At 50.3% G+C, this 20,202-nt stretch overlaps 1 protein-coding gene across 2 annotated transcripts in view; it reads left to right on the plus strand.

The window, feature by feature from the left end:
* The first annotated feature begins 218 nt into the window (after window positions 1-218).
* The window catches only part of SH3RF3 (SH3 domain containing ring finger 3), a 388,055-nt gene continuing 368,071 nt past the window's right edge, over window positions 219-20,202 (plus strand). For both annotated transcript variants that reach the window (XM_044263806.1, XM_044263807.1), the window contains exon 1: window positions 219-2,149. In XM_044263806.1, the coding sequence (XP_044119741.1) occupies window positions 1,577-2,149 (573 nt within the window). In that variant the 5' untranslated portion in view covers window positions 219-1,576. The remainder of the gene's footprint in view (window positions 2,150-20,202) is intronic.

A 20,202-nucleotide genomic window follows, 5' to 3' on the forward strand; every position in this document is an offset into this window, starting at 1 on the left:
TCTCCGGTCCCGCATCAGTCTCCCGGCTCAGCCTGGAGCATGCTGATCCTCCCCACCCTTCCCTGGCCTCTCCCCCTGCTTGTGCTCTCTTGCTCTCTCGCTCTCCCTCAAATAAATAAAGAAAAGAAAAAAAGAAAAAAGAACTATCCGCTTTGTAACGTCCAGCCCCTGGCCCTCGGCTTGTGCTGGGTCTGGGCCTGGAGGGGAACAGGGCTCGTTGGGAACCCCAAGCGGCCACGAGGGGGCAGCGCACTGCAGGGAATCTTCGCGGTCGACCCCAGCCCACCGCCAAACTTCCCTGCTGCTCCCGGTCCTCCGTACGTACTTCCGTTGCTCTGACGCTCCCAGAAGCCGGGGCGTCGGGAAGGAGAGCGCGAATTCCCCTTCCTTTGCGCCTCCCGAGGAGGAATTGGAGCGGGGTTCACGAGACTGCGCCGCAGTGGGCGCGGCGCGGACCGGGTGCCCTGCGCAAGGGTGCGGGTCCAGCGGGCAGCGGCGCCGGCCTCGGACCAGCGACTCCGGGGAGGGCGGGCTGCCGCCGGGAGGAGACCGAGCCGCCTCAGGGGCGCCACAGCCAACCGGAGAGCCTTCCCCTGCCCGCACCATACCCGCAGCTCCAGGCTCGTCAGTTCGGCGCACCTCCTGGAAGGGGGACCCGACCGGGAGCGCTCCGGGGAGTCGTCGAGGAGGATGCCCGGGTGTTGGCTATGTTCCCAAGCTGCTCGCCGGCGCTGGCGAGAAAGGCAGTCCGGATAACACCGCCCAAACTTTCCTTCGCGGCAGCATCGGGAGGAAGCATCCCTCTCTGAGGTTCGCGGAGAGCCGGAGGAAGACTCTAGGCGCCCGGAGCGGACAGGGCCCAGCGGCGCAGGAGGGCGCGCTCAGAGTTCCTGGGAGCCCTAGAGGTACCCTAAGGGACGGGACTAGTCGCCGCTGTGCGCCCAGGCGTGGGGAGGTCCAGTGGGCGCTGCGTCTCCTTTCCTGCGCTCCTCACTGACGGTGACCTTTGCGCGCTCCCCGAGCACGTGCTCGCGGCCGAGGAAGAGGAAGGTCCAGCTGAACCCGCTGGGGGCAGGGACTCGCGGACAGGCCCAGGGCGCATGGAGACGCCGCGCGGGCGGTGCGGCTCACCAGCGGCGCGGGGGAGCGCGCACGCTGAGCCTGGGTCTCCCCGGGGACCCGACCGGCAGCTCCCCGCACTTCCTGCCGCGGGGCTCGGGGCCGCGGGTGGCCACTCCAAACGCAGCGCCTGCTGAGGCGGAGCGGACACACGGGAGGACAGGTGTAGCCCGCACACGCGGGCGCCGTGCTCCGAAGGACTGGGTGGGCTCGGCTGGCCCGGAGTTGGCTCGCCAGGCGCGGAACTCCGGTCCCCATCACGCCGGCCGGTCAGCGCGCCCCTTCGCACTGCCGCTGCCTGAGCCTCGAGCCGCCAGGCGGGGTGAAGGAAGTGCCAGCGGAGCCCGGCTCCCCGGAGGCCGCTCCGGCGCGACCCTGATGCCCGCTGCCCGCGGCGGGCCCCGCTCCGGCCCCGGGACCTAGGCAGCTGCGCGCGGCCGCCGCCGGCGCCTCCCCCATGCTGCTCGGAGCGTCCTGGCTGTGCGCGTCCAAGGCGGCCGCCGCTGCTGCGCAGAGCGAGGGCGACGACGACAGGCCGGGTGAGCGGCGGCGGCGGCGGGCGGCGGCCACGGCCGCGGCGGCGGGCGAGGACATGGACGAGTCGTCGCTGCTGGACCTGCTGGAGTGCTCCGTGTGCCTGGAGCGCCTGGACACCACGGCCAAGGTGCTGCCGTGTCAGCACACTTTCTGCCGCCGCTGCCTGGAGAGCATCGTGTGCTCGCGCCACGAACTGCGCTGCCCCGAGTGCCGCATCCTGGTGGGCTGCGGCGTGGACGAGCTGCCCGCCAACATCCTGCTGGTGCGCCTGCTGGACGGCATTCGCCAGCGGCCCCGCGCTGGCGCCAGCCCCGGTGGTAGCCCGTCCGCGCGCCCGGGCCCCAGCTCGGGGGCGGCCTCCGCGCTCGCGGGTGGCGGGGGCAGCGCGGCGGGCAGCGCCCCCGGCTCCCCAGTCTTCCTCCCTGCAGCGACCGGCAGCGCCACCGCCAGCCTGCGGGAGCTGGCGACCAGCAGGAGTGCGCCCGTCGCAAAGGTGGGTATTTGCTTCACCGCGCAACGACACAGCGAGTTTGTGTGTTGGGGGGAAAGAGGTGTGCTCAGGTGACTGTAGGGGGCAGTGATGAAGGGCGAGGGAGACCAGAGGTGGCCCCCCACAACGGCTTTCGCCTTGCTCTTCTTTCTCCAAGTAGTTTTTCTCCAGAGACTCCGTGAGTGTAACCCGTCAAGTCCCACTTGCCAACTCTTGGACACCGTGTCTCCACCTCCTGCCCCACAGTCTTGTCTCCTTCCCTTGAAATGCCTGTCTGCACCTGCCGTCCATCCGTCCTCCTCTCTGGAATCCCTTCTCGCACCACCTGTACTTGCTGCGTGCCAGCATGCAGTCCTGGGTAACTGCTACCTGTTCATATGTGGTGACACCCCATCCTCCCCCAGGGTGGACACAGTTTCCTGTCCCCAGCTGACTGCTAGTCTTTACAGTCCCTCTGCTGGCAGGGCCCGTTTCTTCACCTTTTTGACTTGGCCAGGCCCCGCTCTGTACCCAGAAAGTCTTCTTCCGCTGGACCCCCAGACTAGCCCTCGGCTCACCCGCGCCGGCCTGGGGTCAAGTTAGTGCTTAGTGTTTCCAGGCTCTGACCTCTGGGGAGACTCTGGGCCTCCTGCCTGCGTGTCTGGCAAGACAGAGTTGGGCAGAGGGAATTGTGTGGGGTTTGGAAGAGCATGAGTTACACACTTCGTGTGAGAGGAGGGAAGAAGTTAACCTGGAGATGGAAGGAATGTTTGGCCGGGCTCTCTTGAGCTTGGTCTGTCAGGAAGCCCTAGACCTCTTTTGGGCCCTTGGGCAGGGCTGCATTCCCAGGTGGGACATTATCTGAGTTTTTTGGTGCAACTACATTGTACAGTGTCTTTCACTGTTTCTGTTTTAGTGAAATACTTTATCTTGGGGTTTCAGTGATTTGGTTTCAGAAGCTCTTTAGAAGCCCTGGCTTCACACCCTGTTACTGTTACTATTATGGAGGGGGAGGAAAGCTTGCGGGATGCTGGCTTAAATGAGAAGCAAGTCCTCATGTTGTATATTTTCTTTAAATGTAGAAAATCCCACTTAAGGGTTAAAAAAAAAACCATTATTGATCTACTGTAATTATCATTCATTTTAGAGAACTAAAAATATTTTCCTTACTTTGGACTGTCTAAGAAGCTGCTGATGCATAAATCGTTTAAATAATCCTTACAATACGTGTTATACAGAGAAGCTGGGAAAATTCTAACCACCTGAATTACTTAGTACTACCAATATTTTTGAGGTTAGGAAGTTAAATCCTTGGTGTTGAGCTTTAGAGATAAATGCCCTCCTTTGCCAAACTGGGTGTTTCCTATGGATTGGGAATAATGGACAGTTAAGAATAGTCATGGAATATTTATGCCTGGGATTACTGCTGGAGGGAAGGTAGTTAAGTAGTTTTTCTTCGGTTTTAGTTGTGATTAAATCCAGTTATGAGTGTGCGTGTTCTTGATTTCCAAGCTTTTCCTTCCTGTCTTTGCTGTTTCATTTAAGGTATTATAATCAAAGGTCTTTATTTGCAGAATAAGTGGGTTACCTCCCCATACTCGGAGAACTGAATGGTTTGTAGAATGATGTTTGTAGTGAAACCCTAGGACATTTTGATGAGAATGTATTTACAGATGTCCTCCTACTGCATTTTATGTGAATTGTGTTTGATCGGAGGTGAGATGGTAACCTCTGCAATTCGAAAGACCATGGCCCGAGGCAGCTCCCAGAACTGTGCCATTTGTGGCATAGAAAAAAAAATTGTCAAAGAGGTTGAACGGAAACCTTTTTGCAATGACAGGAACAGGGAGTTAATTTTTTGTTGGCTGGTCTTGAGATTATTGGTGGACTTTATAGGCATATGGAGCGATCAGACTGTTTATGGAAGTTTGAGCTTCAGGGAGAATTTGCAACACAGTTTATTTTTGTTATGTTGAGTGTGGCCCTCAGTCCTTTCTTCACAGGCCCACCTCATGAGGACTGAGTTTGGGTCCTAGGAGGAGTCCGAATTAAATACAATTTTTTATCAATATTTGATCATTTTCCAAAAGATAAAAGGAGTAGAGGTGGGGATAACATCTTCTAGCTTTTTACTCACTGATGTGTAGGTCAGTGGGAGTCTTCTTGGGAAGCCAGAAGTCCCGCATGGAGTGTTGCACTTTAAGCAACACTATAAATTTGGCAGGCAAAGACTTCAGCTGAAAATTAGTTCCAAATAGGCTTTTGATACTTTACTGTCTGTTGGAATTGTTTTGACTCCTCATAGCAAGGCTGAATGCTGGCTGTTGTTCTATGTTGTTTAATAGGTGGGCACTCATGTCATGATTAACAGAGACCATATATGCCTTACTAGCAAGTTGACTGGTAATAAAAGACTGACTCCGATTTTCCTAGTGAGATGCACCTCAAACCTTTCGGGCCAACAGGCATATGTAAAGGTTGTAGGTATGCAGATCACCAAGTATCTACTTAGATTGTGCATTTACTTACAGTTAGACATTGGAAAGGTGTCATGTATAAAACGGATGAATTCTTATTTGGGTTCTGCATGGAGTTCATGAAATAATTTTTCCACACTCTTCACTGGCATCTTTTTCTTCAGGGTTTTGGTTCTCAGCAGAGCCACCCGGAATCCTCCAGCCTAGTGAGCAGAACCTCTCAGCTCTGCTTTCACCTGAGCCATTTGAGATGAGGCACTTTCTGAATCAGTTAATTATGCTGCCCTTGGAAATTTTATACCAAGTTACTGGTACCTACTGCCTAAGGTTAGGACTGTTGGTTTCTTTGTTTTCCTGTTGGGAAATACTTACTGTTATGTGTTGCTTCTGAAAGTGATCTTCTAAAAAGTCCTGTTTTAACAGAAGCGTCCAACCACTTCAGGTGCTAAATGTGTGCTAAGTTTCTCAGCCTAACTTGTTTTTGTTTTGTTTTGACAGTTGTGTGAAGTGACCCCTGCAAGGCCTTCTACTGGCATTGGTTGAGGTGTTTTGGGGTAATATGTTTTTTTTTCAAAAGGGCTTTGTAGTTCCAAACTGAGTAATTTCAAGAGTACTTTTTAATATGCTTTCATAAGAACTCTAATGTAAGACAATTCTAATTTTTTGAGTGATTTTTTTTTTCCGTGGGAAATCTCTTGCCTTATATTTGGGCATACACAGAACTTACTGTGGACCTACCCTGTGCCAGTCATTCCAGGTGAATTGAACTAGCCTGGGTTCTCTTTTCAGAGCTGACATTAAGGAGTTGGAAACCAGACTGCTCTCAGGAGATTCCTGAGCACATTGGAGTGGTGTCCATCCATGACTCTACGAAGGTGAAGAGGATGGGCATTTTTACAAATTAAAGAATAGTAGAAAATATGGATAATGCTTTTGATGATACAACATGTAAACATTAGAGCTGGTTTGTCTGGATTGTGTACCTTGAAGTACTTTGGTATATGTTTCAACTGGAAACCTCTTCTGTATCTCTTAGCCAGTGTGACTGGGACCCTGAAATGGGAAAAGTGTAATAAACTGGAGACTCATACAAGTGGTATCTATTAAATGTTTTATTTAATAACCACATACATGTATGTATTTACCATGTTTTGGATCCAGGCTAGGAACTTCTCTTTGAGTTCCAAGTTGACTTAAACCATAGCCACCTTATGATTTCCTATTTGTTTCTTTCAAACGGAGGACAAAGACACTTACAAGAAATTCTGAATGGAGCACTTTCTAGATTTTAAACAATTACCACTTAATGTTTTATGTCTTTTTTTTTTTTTCCCCCAGTTTGACAATGTTAAAGAGGTCTGTCTTTGATGAGTCTTTCCTAAGTGGTCACCATATTTTTCCAAGGAGTGATTTCTTTTGCACTAAACGTCTTCTGTTTACATAACACTTCATTAAAGTTTATGTTTGCCATTTATCAGTGTATTTGCATAAACGTGGTAGGGAATTGAGCAGTGAATTCCAAGTAAGCACAGGTGTCCCTGGGCAGGTGTGAGGGCTTGGACAGCAGTGGGCCAGGCTGGGCCTTCCAAGGGGATGAGGGCCTTAGCCATCGTGTGGAGGAGATGGGGAGTTGAGCAGTCCAGCTAGCCACCTCTCGGGAGGCCAGTTCAGACAGAGTCTGTGGTATCTGGAAGCAAATCAGTGTGCATTCTTCAGTCATCAACAGTTGGACAGCTTATGCTGGAGAATTTTTTGTGTGAACAATTACTGAGTGCCTACCATGTGCTGGTTGCTTTGGCATATGTTGCTTATAGAAAGCTCACCATAATCCTATGAGGTGAGTGGCATAATCCCCAAGAGGGATTGCTCTATGGGCGAAATGGCCCAATCAGAGAGCCAGGAAGTGTTGGGCTCTGGATATCTTCTCAGGTCCCGTTTCCCTGCCCTTTCTGTTCTGTTCTGCTGGGCTCTATCATTGGGGTTTCGTTGTTTGGTTTGGAATGTAATAAGGACTCTAGAGGAAATGACCCAGTGCCTAGAGGCCCTCACAGAAAAGCCAGACAGCTCACAAGGACAGTGGACAAGTGGTTGACTTATGGTCTCCATGATGACAAGGGCAGACACCAGCCTTTGGAGACATGACAGATGAGTCAGAGTGAAGTCCTTTTTGGGCCTGTTTTCAGAAGGCCCCTGGGTGTGGAAACGGCACCTCTGAGACTCACAGCAATTTTGTGTTTCAGGTTGCGGGCATTTGGTGACTAATCTAAAGTTACCTTTCACTAAGAGACCACTGTGGGTCAGGTGTTCGCTGAAAGCCTGTGTGGCCAGGGCTTGGGTCAGCTGATGGAAGTTCTTCCCACCTGTTCCTTCCTAAGGCTTGGAGAGATGGGGAAGTGGAGGCACCAAGGTTTCCTCTCTCAGAGACACACAGTAAATAGGGGGGTACTTGAAAGGTGAACTTTGGTCGGACAGGCTACCAACTTCATGGTTAGAGGAGGCCTCTCGCTCTGTAACAATTCTAGGTAATGAGAAACCAAGGTCCCGAACTTAAGTAGCACTCACTTCCTAGATCCCTCTGCCCCCTGGCCGCAGCAGCTGCCATCTTGTAAGCCTAGGCTGTGAGCCCTATGGGTAGTTAGCAGGAACCATGCAGAGGGGTGTGTGGTCCCAAGGAAAGAGCATCCTATCAGTTGTGGCTTCAGCGGCCTGTCACGGGCAGCTCTACATAAACGACATGAACGGTACATTTGAAATTGGGATGAGTCATGATGGCGTCCTATCCTTAATAACTTAATAACAGAAAGGAGGGTTTCTTCCCCTTATGTTTTCTCTAGGCCACCCTCACACACGTCCCTTCTCGCCTTAGGGGCCAGAATTGCATGCCAGACTGATGCCTGGACCAGCCACAGCTCAGCCAGGGACTTGGCACATAGGATCAGCCTCCCATCCAGGGACTCGGGCCCAACTCAGGCCTTGGCTGCAGACAGGAAGGGTCTTGGGCTTCGTGGAGTCCTATGGAGAAGGAGGGCAAGGGTAGGGGCCAGGTGGATTTATCCTGAGTTCCTTACTTCTTCTCTGTGTGCCTCGGGGCAAAGGTTTATCCTCTTGAAGCCTTCTTATTAGTGGGAGGGAGCCTATCTGCTTTATCAGATAAGTGAGACTGTGTACCTGCGGTGCCTAGCACACGTAATTAGCTGTCATTTCAGTGCCTATTACCAATACAAAAATCTCCAAATTTTGTATCACAAGTGTGGCACATCTTCCTGCTAGTAGATTCATTTATTTGGTGTCCTCTGTGTGTGTGTGTGCGTGTGCACGTGAACACATGTACTTTGCCTTTAGATTCCAAGTTGGCCTGTGTCACTGTGACTGGATTGTTGCGCATTGATGGGCATCTAAGTCAAGGGCTCGAATCTGTTTATTTCACCTTTTAAATTGTTTCTGAATTTTATCTTTGTTATCACAGTACCTGTGTTCCCTATTCTCACAGCCTTCATTAAAGTGAAAAAAAAAATCCAAATTATAATCTGTTTTAAGAAGAGGCAGTAGGGGAGAATAATTCCACCCAGTTGTGGGGATGGCTGGTTGGCTTTCCTGAAAACGAAGCACACCTCCTTCATCTGGAGGACACAATAGCTTGTCTACAACTGCCTGGAATTAGGCTGCTCAGTGCGGTTGAGCTGAGCAGAATTATATCCAATTGTTCCTTCGTTCCGGCTTTTGAGAGCCCGTTTGCTTGCTGGAGCATGACGAAATCGGGTCTCAATTATGCAGTTGTTTCAAGTGTGTATTTCAGTTCAATCTGTATTTAATCTCTATTTCTCGCAGTTAACACGCTCTTATCCGAGGTACATATTTGAAATAAAACACCAGCAAGGATTCAGGTAGGGGGAAATGCTCTTTATGGCACCACTTGCAAAGGCCAAGGTCAGTTTTTATCAGATTTGCCTTGCTTGGAAGATCTTCATATTTGGTGAATTAGAAATGCATGCTCAATGGGTACCCTATTGGAATTCTAATTAACCTTAAAAGAATAAGGTGTCAAGCTGAAGGTGTTGGCAGCAGTGAATGGTTTAAACATTGCGCTAGCACACTATACCATGGGGCTCACTTTTCCCGCTGAGTGGAGGTTAGAATAAAAAAGCATACAAAGTAGCAGCACCATTTGAATTCTACTCACAGATGGCTGCCTTTTTTGGCCCTCGATGGCATGTGGGTATTTAGAGATGCAGTTGTCCTTCCGGAGACCTGAAAGAGCATCTGAGAGGAGTTGCTTGGGTGGCTCGTTTCTCTATCTGGCACGCGTGTTTACGTTGTTAACGGATGTGATGGTTATCTGCAAACATGAAGATATTATGATATTTGCATTTCTGCTTAATGGAATGTGTGCATAATGCTCATGTGAATTTGTATGAGTTTAAGTGAATTAGGATTTGCTGCAGGAATTCAGGTCAATAGAAGTGGTGAGAGACTTTAAGAACACAGGAGCGGCACCAGGAGTGGATATAAATGTTGTAGAGCCCAGAGCATGTTCTCTGCAATGCTCAGACAGAAGGCTTTCGGGAGCACCAGGGGTTCACGGCCAGCCTCTTACGTGGCAGTTTAAAAGATAGGACAGTGTGCATTCTCTTCAGTGAAGCAGAAGCGAGCACCTTACTTACTTGAGCACCTATTATGTGCAGTAACACTTGGGGTCAAAATTATATTGGCACAAAATTTGCTTATTACCTTGCCAGCGAATGGAGCACCAGGCTCACATTCAAAAGAGCGCTGGAGTTCTGGCAACAAGAGCTACCATGCCTTCTCTGACAGTCAAACCCCCGAGGCTTCATTTGTTTTACACATAACATCGAAGCCCTGCCACCTTATTTATCCCTGATGCGTTCGAAATTTCTGTGTTGAGAAATATTTACTGTTTATGGATAAGCCGTTGGATTCCTTAAGTCTTTATCATCATACTTTGAATTCTGCATGACTTAAAAATTACACCAGGACACCTGGGTGGCTTAGTGGGTTAAGCCTCTGCCTTCAGCTCAGGTCATGATCTCAGGGTCCTAGGGTCAAGCCCTGCATCAGGCTCTCTGCTCAGCAGGGATCCTGCTTCCCCCGCTCCCCACCTGCCTGCCTCTCTGCCTACTTGTGATCTTTCTCTCTGTCAAATAAATAAATAATATCTTTAAAAAAAAAATTGCCCCTACTTCCCCTTCCCAAGCAGGGCGAAAGGTGACTAAAGCTAGATGTGCTTGTGTACAAGGAAGCATGCGGAGTGTCAGCAAGGACACAGGCACGCAGCTGTGGAGAAGATACGTCACCCGAAAACAGATAACCCGTGAGACTTGCCTTCATCTGCCAACTTTGTGGTGCCTGTGGGTCAGTTATGTCACCCACCATGATTGTCTGCACCAACTTTGTTGTCTGAAGATGTGCAGAAGGAGAGGGAGTTGCCTTCAAGAGCCGCACTTGAAATGTGTGGTTCTTGTGAATTTGGAAATTTAGCTGGAGTCACCCTCTGACAAACTAAGCTTCATCGTAGGCTCTGTGATGGTTTTCCCGGAGTTAAGTTGTTGCCCTCGCCCTCCCGCCCCGCCATGTCTTAAATGAGGTGGCAGACCTTAGATCCTGAGGAGGACTTGTACCTCTGTGGTCAAGCCTCACAGGGAGAACTCAGCTGCAAACAGCAGCAGCCTGTTTGACAACGGACTGTTCAGCTCTGCCGTCAGCCCTTCACCAGGGACTTCACCAGAGACAGTGTGCTCCTTCCTGGGCTAGTGTCCCCCAGAGCTGTGCGCACAAGGGCCCAGGCAGCAGAGGCAGCACCGTAGGTGTAGGATGTATGTGATGTGCATTCACAGGTGGTGGAGGCTGTTGGTCTCAAACACGGCTGCTTTGAAGACATGCAAAGCTTTATCGACCCGAGAGAGTGACCCGTAAAATGTTGAAACTCAGATGACAAGGCTGAGGTGAAGAGTACAGGCTGGTGGAAGGCTTTCCGTTTAAAATTGGGGCAAGCGTTCCTTCTGCTGTCCTTCCAGTGAAGCCGTGGCATCCTCTCTGAGGGCCTTGAGCCAATATGTATGACCCTCTGTCCCAGGATCAGCCACTGGCCCCCGATTTCATGTGTTTCTTGTGAACCGTCATTCCATTCAGGGTCCTTTTACATACTGATGTTCTTCCATTTCCTCCAAACTTCAGCAATTTCTTGCACATTGTAAAATTTCTTTTCTAATTTAGATGTTATAGGACATCGAATTTTCTTTCTTGTTCCTTTCAGCCAGAGTCATGTGTACTCTACATGGGGTTAATAGCCAGCCTGTGAAGCCTGCAGCATTTCCTGCGTGTCTCCCAGCTAATCAGCGCGACAGCTCTAACACCCAGCACCCACAGTCTGGCCTCTTCTGTACCAGTTTTCCACCTACTGCTTTTCTTCCTGTAACAAGCTCATGGGCTTTGACACAGCCTGGGCTGTCCGTCTGGGGCTGTTACGAACTGAAGAACCTCTAAAGTACCCCTGACAGCCAGGCCTTCTGTGGTTGGTCCTGAGGTCCGAGGGGACTTCAGATGCCCAGAGGATACCTGGGGCACTGGGGGGCTTCTGGGCTGGTGTGTGCAGCTTGCATGTCTGCATTGAAGGGCTCGGTCTACACAAGGTCCCAGACAACTTCATCCGGGTGAAAAGATGGCTGTCCCAACCCCAGCCCACTAAGCCCAAACCCCTGTGAGTCCTGTCTTTTGTGTCTTCCATGCATTTTCTGATTCCATTTTTATTTCCTCAAGCTGTTTTCAGTGTTCTTTCTTCACTGTTCCATTCAGTGGGCTGCGTGTTTTCCTGACAATCACTGCATTGTTGTCTCTTTAAAGTTTGGATGGTATGGCTTCCCAGAGGGAGCAGTTAGCCATGTTGTCTCTCGCTTTCTTCGTGATTAACGGGTTCTCCCCAACACTGAGAATGGCTCAAAGGAGGGACCTGAGTGCCTGGCAGGCTTTTGGCGCTTTCCTTCCTTCCCAAGTGTTTGGGGCCAGGTGTGGAGCTGATCCCAGGCTGCAAATATCTCCAGTCTGCAGCCTGGCACATTCTTTACAGGTGCAGACAGTACTCTGCCGTGGATTCAGGGTGCCCGTCCTGGGAATGGTGGGCAGCCCTTGAGGATACCCATGAATCTTGGGAGGAGGGTTTGGCTTCTAAGTCAGATTCTCTCCAGAGACAGCAAAATGCTCAGGGGAAAAGGATTCCTGAAGACATCCATGGGAGGTCGGGCCTAGAGAGAGAGGAGGGTTCAGAGTGGCCCATGGCCGCCTGGCCGAGCACACCTGGCTCAGCAAGTCTGGGAGCTCACCTCCTTCTCTGTCTGCCGGGCCCTGTATGGTGCTCACTGGGCTGTCGGCTCTGCTCACGCTGAGGACGAGGGCATCCTTCTGTGCGGAGTTAGTGCCTGGTGAATGAGGACATCTTTCTGGTTGTCCCACCATCACATGGTGTTCTAGTTGACAGTGGTTTTACTTTGGAATGAACAGATGTGTCTGGTGTCCACAGAAGGGAACCTTCCTGGCTGTGCCCTATGAGGCACATCCAGCAAGGTCACGCCACCCTGAGAGGCAGCCTTGTGTCGTGGACTGGCAGCTTCTGTCTTCAAGACTCCTGAGATGACACACATGGACCTCCCTGGTTCTTACCTGGAAAAGCCGCATGGGGAACTTTCTCTGCCTTGTCACCTCTGCCTCCTGGGCCCTGGTCTTTCTCACGTTCCTGGGGTTTCTCAGATGTGTTTCCTAAGGGCACCTCTGAGCTCTTGCTTTGGTCTCCCTGATCCCCACCCCACTGCTGCCTTTACGGGAATGCTGAATGCCACTGCCTGCTGGCTGGTGATTTCCTGCCTATTGTGCTCAATCATCACCATGTTCCAAGTCCCCTCTGGGGGTACTCTGGTACCTTCAGACTGGGTAACCTGTGTATCCCCATTTCTTTGCTAGCTGCCCCCTTCCCCCATTCCTCTCCTGCTGCATTCTTTCTAGTAGCAGGTATTTATTTGAGGTCTTGTATTTTCTTCTTAAAAATTCACATGAATGTTATTCTAAAATATGCTTTCTCTGATGTTCATATAAAACTGTGGGGGTTTTCTCCACAATCTTGGAATCAGATAGGTTTCCCATGACTTCCCACCGCCCTGGCCGACCCCAGGTACCCCCATGGGTTCCCGAGCACATCGGGCACAGCTCTGGGGGCTGGGTGCCACTGAGCAGAGTGGGGTGGACTGGCTTCCAACAGCAGGAGAGGGCTTCCACACAGGGGGTTTCTCTGAGGAGGGGGTGGGTGGTCTCTCCGGTCTCCTAACAACGGTGTGCACTGAAGGCAGGTTTTAGATATGACCTTTGTTGTGGGCTTGTCCCTTTTTTAGAAGGCCCATTTCCTTCCATGGGTGAAGAGCTGCCTTTGCCCTGGGTACACCACATGGAGTGTAGCCTTCATTCTGGAACGTGGCCTGGCTGAGGTTTCTTTTCTAATAGTTGGTGTTTGGCCTTACCTGCAAAGTAATCGTGGATTGTCGCGGAGTGAAGGATGTGTGGTGGCTTGTCAGCAACTGTGGGGAAAAGTGGCTGTCATTTGGGAACACTTTCACTTTCTAAATGTAAGTGGGAAACTTTCTGTCAGGTTGAGGAATTTTCAAGCCTTTCAGTTTTCAAGGGGACAATTGTCATGTTGACAGATGTGGTGAGGAGGTGTTAACAGCGGAGTGTCCAGACTTGGGGAGGGGTGGTGGATCCTGGCTGGTGGGGGGTGACCTGGCAGGCAGAGCAGGGGAGAGTGCCCCCGAGGTGCTTGTGTTCCTGGCGGGGACATGGGGAAGCCAAACATGGGGGACCACCGAGATGGCTGCAAGATGTCCCAGGTGGTACCTAGCTTTATGTTGATGTTTGTTTTTCTTTCAGTGAGCCTTTCTGTTAGGCCAAGGGGCCCATTAAAAGAATTACAGCAGTTACAAGAAGTCTTACTTGGAAGCAAATTTAAATAAAAAGTGAGTGAATTAAAGAACCTCATTAAGTAAATCGGGTGAAGATGAAGCATGGATGACTGTGGTTTAGACAAAAGCTGCCTGCAGTTGCAGAACAAGCAGACTTTGTTTTCCTAGAGCATCTTGACATTTATCTTCTCCACCCCTCGTTTTCTCTACATGTGAGCTGCTGGGGCCTGGACAGTGCGTTTCTAAGATGTGGAGGACTGAGTCAGGTGAATATGAGAGACAAGGGCATTTGATGCTCGGAAGTCAACTTTTGGAAAAATTGCTTACATTTTTTTTTTTTTTCAACTCATAGCAAGTATGAGCAACTTACTAGCATTTGGGGTTTGTTTCGGACTGGATTATCAGTGGGGCAGGGAGGGCCAAGAGTGATGTGTCTCTGGGGTCCTCATGGTCGCTGAGCGTGGGTCCAAGCTGGGCCCTCCTCATGGCCCCCCGTAGTTTGGGGCCCCCTCCTGGCAGAGTTGTCTTCATGCCCATTTGAACCAGTCACCCACCAGACTGGTATCTGAACTTGGCAAAGTGTCTTCTCAGCAGAAAAGTGCCACAGGGTACAGGACTGAGAGATACACAGGGTAAGAGAAATGGTGGAAACGGGCCCTCCCACCACCCTGGTCACCCCAGAGTCAAATGTTCTGGGGGTGGGCAGGCGCCACAGCCCGTCTCAGGGCAGAGGACTCCACACTCCAGTTCCTGGTCTGGGACTCCCAGGTCAGTCTCCAGGGTCACAGCAGGGCTTTCTCAGTAAGCTCATGACAGTACGGTGCTGGGAGGGTCTGACCTAGTATTGACATCTTACAGGGGTTAAGAACCTTTTTGATTTTCCTTCATCAGCTATGTCTGTGTCACCACCTTTTATCGGTACCTTCTCAGGAGAGGAGGGTTAACAGGACAGTTAACATCTTGCTTTCTGCTTCTTGGACAGCACCAAACCCATTTCCTGGGATACCGGGCCAGGACCCTGATGGCCACACTCCCTGCCGGGCTGCTGTTGCTCTCCCCAGTCCACCTGTGCCCATGGCCCAAATGATTGTCCCAAAATGCTTTTTGGTTGTCGCAGCTCCCTTGGCTCTTCCTTTGGGCCAGGTTCTAGGTCCTGTGGTCTTGTTTCTGCATGACCCACAGCTGCTCCCTTGCCCTGCACAGTGAGGTACTCCCTGCCGTTTGCTCTATACTTACACTACCCAGTACCTTCTTTGCCATTAATCAAAGGTGGTCCATCCCTAGAGGACAGGGACCCTCTTCCTTCATCCTTGTCCTTGGGACACCATAGAGAAGCCTGTCATCACATGGTCTGTGTGTGCTTCTGTAGGCAGCCTCCACCCTACAGTGCCGTCCCAGGGGCTGTCCTATACCTACTCCTCTTCATCTCCCCAGTGCTGACCACACATTGCTGAGGGACCATTGGCACTACTCCAACTGACATTTGTCTACGTTCTCGTTGCATGTCTAAATCTCTTCTCTAGAATTTATTCTCTGGTCATGTTTTAGGTCTTTAGCCTTTTACACCCATGCAAGTGTTCATCAGTGTTCACTGTAAGTTCATCCAGGTCAGGACCATGCCTTGCATTGAGTCTGACCCCCACTGTGTAGGAGCCGGTCTTCTATAGCAGGGCTGGTATTGGTTAGTTGGTTCTTCTGTGCTCAGGAGTGTGGTGGCAGATGACAAGGCTTCTGAAGGAATAAAACAGGAAACTACAGATCAGCTGTGGAGGGCTGTATTGGGCCATGGGCAGGCCTGGAGCCATGGGGCCTGAGTGTCTGGGCTCAGGTTCCCCTCTCTATGTATCCTGACAGCATGCTGTGGGCCAGCCATTGGGTATGTAATGTGACTGTTACGCTACAGTGTTCTCATCTGGAAGGTGGGGACCAAGAAGAACATCCAGCATCTCAAAGGACTATAAGCTGAATGGGTTCTATCTCAGATGTTTGGAGACAAGCACTAGCTGTATAGTAGGCCTTTAGTAAGTGTCGTTACTGTTATTATTCTTCAGCCTTGATATTAATAAGTAGTAGACTGGATGAACGCCCGACACCCTTGGGCTGGGACCTTAAGGAAGGACGTGGGGGCACAGGTTGGGGGGTCCTGCAGAGTCTACATATGCGTATCTTTTTTGCAACACTGCCTTTCCAGAATTTTGGCTATTCCTTTCATCCAGTTCTGGATCACCTGCTGGTGTCCTACATTTTAGGGTGTTCAAGGTAAAGTGGTTTCCTTCTTAGCTGCCACTTCTCCCCTGCCCACCACCACCACCCAGACACTCCCACAGCCACCAGCCCTTGGGAAGGGGGACCCAGAGGCCATGCGCTCCCTGAGGAGTTGGTGGCTGTGGGGCAGGAGATGGGCCCTGCTGTGTGCATAGCCTGTGACCCCTGCCAGAGCCCTGGCCAAGCCATGGGTGGTGCCACAGGAGGCTTGCTGTGGCCTTTTGAGGGTCACACGATGTTGGCTGGTAGTCCTTCTTCCATGTTTCCCGTTCTGGAGAGCCCTCTGCCCTGGCCGCCCCCTACCTTGCACTCGTTCTCAAAGTCCTGTTAGTCAGCCCTCCTGGTGGTTAATACTCTGTCACCTCTCCTCTTGGTACCTTTTCTGGGGCCTCCCCTTCAACTCAGGGGTCTCTGGGGCTTTCTCCTCAGCAAAAGCTCTTCCCTCCCTCGCTCTGGTCCAGACAAGCTCTCCCCGTCCCTGTCTCTGCTCTTCTTCCCCTGCACCCCAGCCCCCATGAGCCTGGAGCGAGTCACAGACGGGCTTTCTCTTTCTCCAAAGGAGAGAGGTGTTGGGAGCCACCTTTTTAGAGGTGCTGGGGAGAAATGGCCAGGATGCCTGTTTCTTGGAACCACCACTGCCAGTGGCTGGTGGGATTTTGTTAGAAGGAAATGAATATAGGGAGATAGTGCTGCACACTGTGAGTGTCTCTGCGCAGCCTGGAGCCCTAAGGCCGGGTTTGCCTCTGAGCATTGGCAAGCCGCCTCACTGCCACCAGGGCCGAGGGAAGGCTGTTTCTGAATTGTTGCTTTTCAGTGTGCTGTTGGCACGGGGTGCACACACTAGATCCGTGTGCGTATTTATTGTTTTCCATCTGCTGCTTGGTCAACGGGTGCGGTAAGAAGCCAGCATTTGCGTGAATTATCTTGCAGCACTAAATGGGATTCTAAACATAGTCTTACAAATGGTCCAAGAAAAGATGCCTCGTCAATTATTCAGAGGGACACATCAAGGTCTCCTAGCTCGTCATTGATTCCAGTTCTTTCAAAATGATTTATTTGTTAATTGTCCATCCGGTGACCTGTCTAGTTATATGTTTTCAGCTTCTGGGTCTTAGGGCACTTGGTTTAGTAGTTTGAGTCTTTCTTGTAAGTATGCAGAAGTTAATCACCAGCTGTTTATGTAAAATGTCTGGAGCTTGAGCCTGACCTGTTCATTTTTCACTCAATAACTAAAACACGTCAATAGACATAAATACGTTTATTTATATACATATACACTAATATATAGAAGATATATGTATACATTTATACTTTTTATAGATTGTGTATTTAAGATAATTAATTTGACTGGCAGTTCATCCCTTTGAATGAGAGTTTGGGGACTAGCTGACGTCTGCTAATCTGTAGGTTTGTTTAAAATCGCTTGGCCCAGGGCACCTGGGTGGCTCAGTCAGTTAGGCATCTGCCTTAGGTTTAGGTCATGATCCCAGGGTCCTGGGATCGAGCCCCATGTCAGGCTCCTTGCTCAGCAAGTAGCCTGCTTCTCCCTCTCCTCCCTGCTTGTACTCTCTTGCTATCTCTGTCTCTCTCTCTCAGATAAATAAATAAAATCTTAAAAAAAAAAAAGATTGCTTGGCCCTTCCACATATATTATATAATGGATGGGTTATGGTTGGTGACTGTGGGAGTCAGGGTGCTGAAAGCATCCCAGCATGCTGTGTGGCCCACCTAGATCTGGTCATGTTCTTCTCCTGGCCTCCGGCCGTGTGTTGTCACGGCGAGTGGGTTCCTGGGTCTGCCACCTGTTTGCTGCAGGACTTGTGCACGTGGCTTACCTTCCCTAGGACGCACTTCCCTTCTGTTCATGCCCCGTGTGGCGTGTGCTCAGGGTGGGCAGTGGGGTGTGGCTGTACCCAAGGAAAGGTTGGAGTGCCCTCGGTGGTCATAGCATTGCTGTGCCAGACCTCACTAGGAAGCCAGCATAGTGAGTTCCTTCAAGGATAGTTTTATCTTTTGGACAAATTGGTAAGATGCTGTGACTCAGTCTGGGTGTAAATTTGTGCACGTGCGGCTGGTATGTTTGAAAAATGGAAGAAGGGTTGAGTAGTTGGCTCTGGGGAATATGATTGCTGACTGGGGCCATTCTGATGAGTAATAGACCCCATTAGATCACAGTAAAATACTCGATGATGTATAATTAAAGATAGCATTAGTCAGGCAGAAACCACAATATTTAAAGATGTGAAAGGGATAATTTCTAATGCTGAAAAGTACATTCATGATTTAAGAAGCAGAACATAATGTGGATGTATTTGAATCATGAAGTTACGAAGACTTGGGTATAGACAGGCTGCTTGTTTGTCAGGACAGCTGGTGTCTCAAATATTTGTAGTGACAGTGACCACAGTGCTTTAAAAAAAAAAGTATTTTAGGTGAATTAACAGCTTGTGGAAGAGTTCTGGATTGGTGATTTTACCCAAAAAAGAAGTTCTTTTTTTTTTGTTCTTTGTGGAGTAGGCAGAGCCCATGTGAGCTTTGGGTTTGAGTTCCCTGGTCTGTACTTTCTAGTGTTCAGTTCCACATGCCTCCTTCCCCCCTTGTGCCCTTCTCTCATGGACTCATTTGTTTTCTTCTTGATCCGGACACGTGGCTGGGGCACCATATGCAGGCCAGACACTGTTCTGGGCTCTGGGCAGAAGAGCGAGCCTGGCCGAGCTCTGCCCATGGAACTCATACCTGGTGAACAGAAAACACAGGGAAGTAGTCATGGGAGGAGCAGCACCCTCTGACTTTCTGTAAACTTCTCTAGTCAGGCATTCAGAATAGCCACTGTCCCCATGGGGACCAGGGATCCTGCACAGATCCTTCGGCTCCCGAGCTGAGGTTTCTGGCTTGGCTTGAGCTCTTCCACTTCCTTTAATCAAGAGTCAAGTGTCTGGCAGACAACTTCAGTTATTAATAACACTGCTATTAATATTCATATTGACAGTCATTTGCATTTCTAAACCTCTTTGCATCTCAAAGGTTACCACAGTATTTCATAAACCGCAGATGAATGGCTTCAAACGCAGGTGGGGGGCTGTCTCCTGCAGGGAGAGGACAAGCAGCAAGCCAGGCCCTGAGAGAGGAAAAGCCATGGGGCTGCCTGGGGGAGTTCATTTGTTCAAAGGAGCAAGTGCTGCTAAGCCATCCGGTGCCTGTCTGTGTGCTGGGTGCGCGCTCTGGCCTGTGTTCCCATCACCTGCAGTCTGGTGCGTGGAGGACTGTGCCCCTCATCACAGGTGTGCATGTGGCACCTGTGTATGCTGGGCACGCTTCCCTACACCGGTGACATCACAGACAGCAGGACAAAGTCTCTGACCTCCCGGAGCTTCCAGTTGGTTGCTGTCACGGGCTACCCAGACTGAATAAAATGCTAATTGAAAAATCTCAGATACGGCAGAGGTGTTTTGTAATATATGTATTCTTATACTCTAATTGGATTAATTTAGATTTTTAAAAAATGCGTGCTCTTTGCAGTTGATAGATGATTTTTAAAATCCTATTGAAAGATTGAAACCATCCTTTAAAAATATCACAGCTAGCAGAGTTGCACACCAGAACTGTGCTGGGCCCATAAAATACTGCAGCTGTGTTCTTGTGTTGACCCAGTGGTTCCCAACTTCGGTTACATGTGGAAATCCTTGGGGAACTTGCCCAAACACTGAACTGTGGGCCTGGCCCAGAGGCCCTGATGTGATTGGTGTGGGTGCAGCCTTGTGTCGGCTTGTCAAAGTTTCCCAGATGTTGCTGATGCCAGGGTTGAGCACTATTGGTCTAAACCACAAAAAGCCTGGAAAAGTTGGTGGGGTAGAGGAAACCTTTCCTGGAAGGCCATTCCCAGCCTGCAGAGAAGGATAAAGGATTATGGGAGCCGAAGACTTGGAGAATCTTGCCAGATCTGTGTTGGTAAGACGAGCGGCTGGACCAGGCCAGGTGGAGAGGGAGGAAGAGTATTCCAGTAGAGGGCACAGCAGGTATAGTGGCCTGTAGTCAGTCCTAAGGTGTTGGAGCAAATGGGGAACTGAAAGGAAGCAGTTGAGGGCCGGTGGGGGTCAGGAGGAGACCAGGTTGGGATAAGTTTGGAGGGGCAGGGGGAGGCAGAGGTGAGAGACCATGCTAGGATATTGGTCTTAATTAACCTGATGGCGGTTGGAGCCATTTTATTTATGAGCCTGGCATTATTCTGCTCATTAATTCACTTAAAAGGTAATTCTTTAGAAAAATAATTTTGTACAAAAACAATGAATTCAACCCATGAATTACTTAGTGAAATAAGTACTACGATTACCTGAATTTTGCAGATGGAAAAAATGAGGCCTAGAGAAGTTGAGCGGCT

This window comes from Neovison vison, chromosome 8, assembly GCF_020171115.1.
Source record: "Neovison vison isolate M4711 chromosome 8, ASM_NN_V1, whole genome shotgun sequence".
Lineage (NCBI taxonomy): Eukaryota > Metazoa > Chordata > Mammalia > Carnivora > Mustelidae > Neogale > Neogale vison.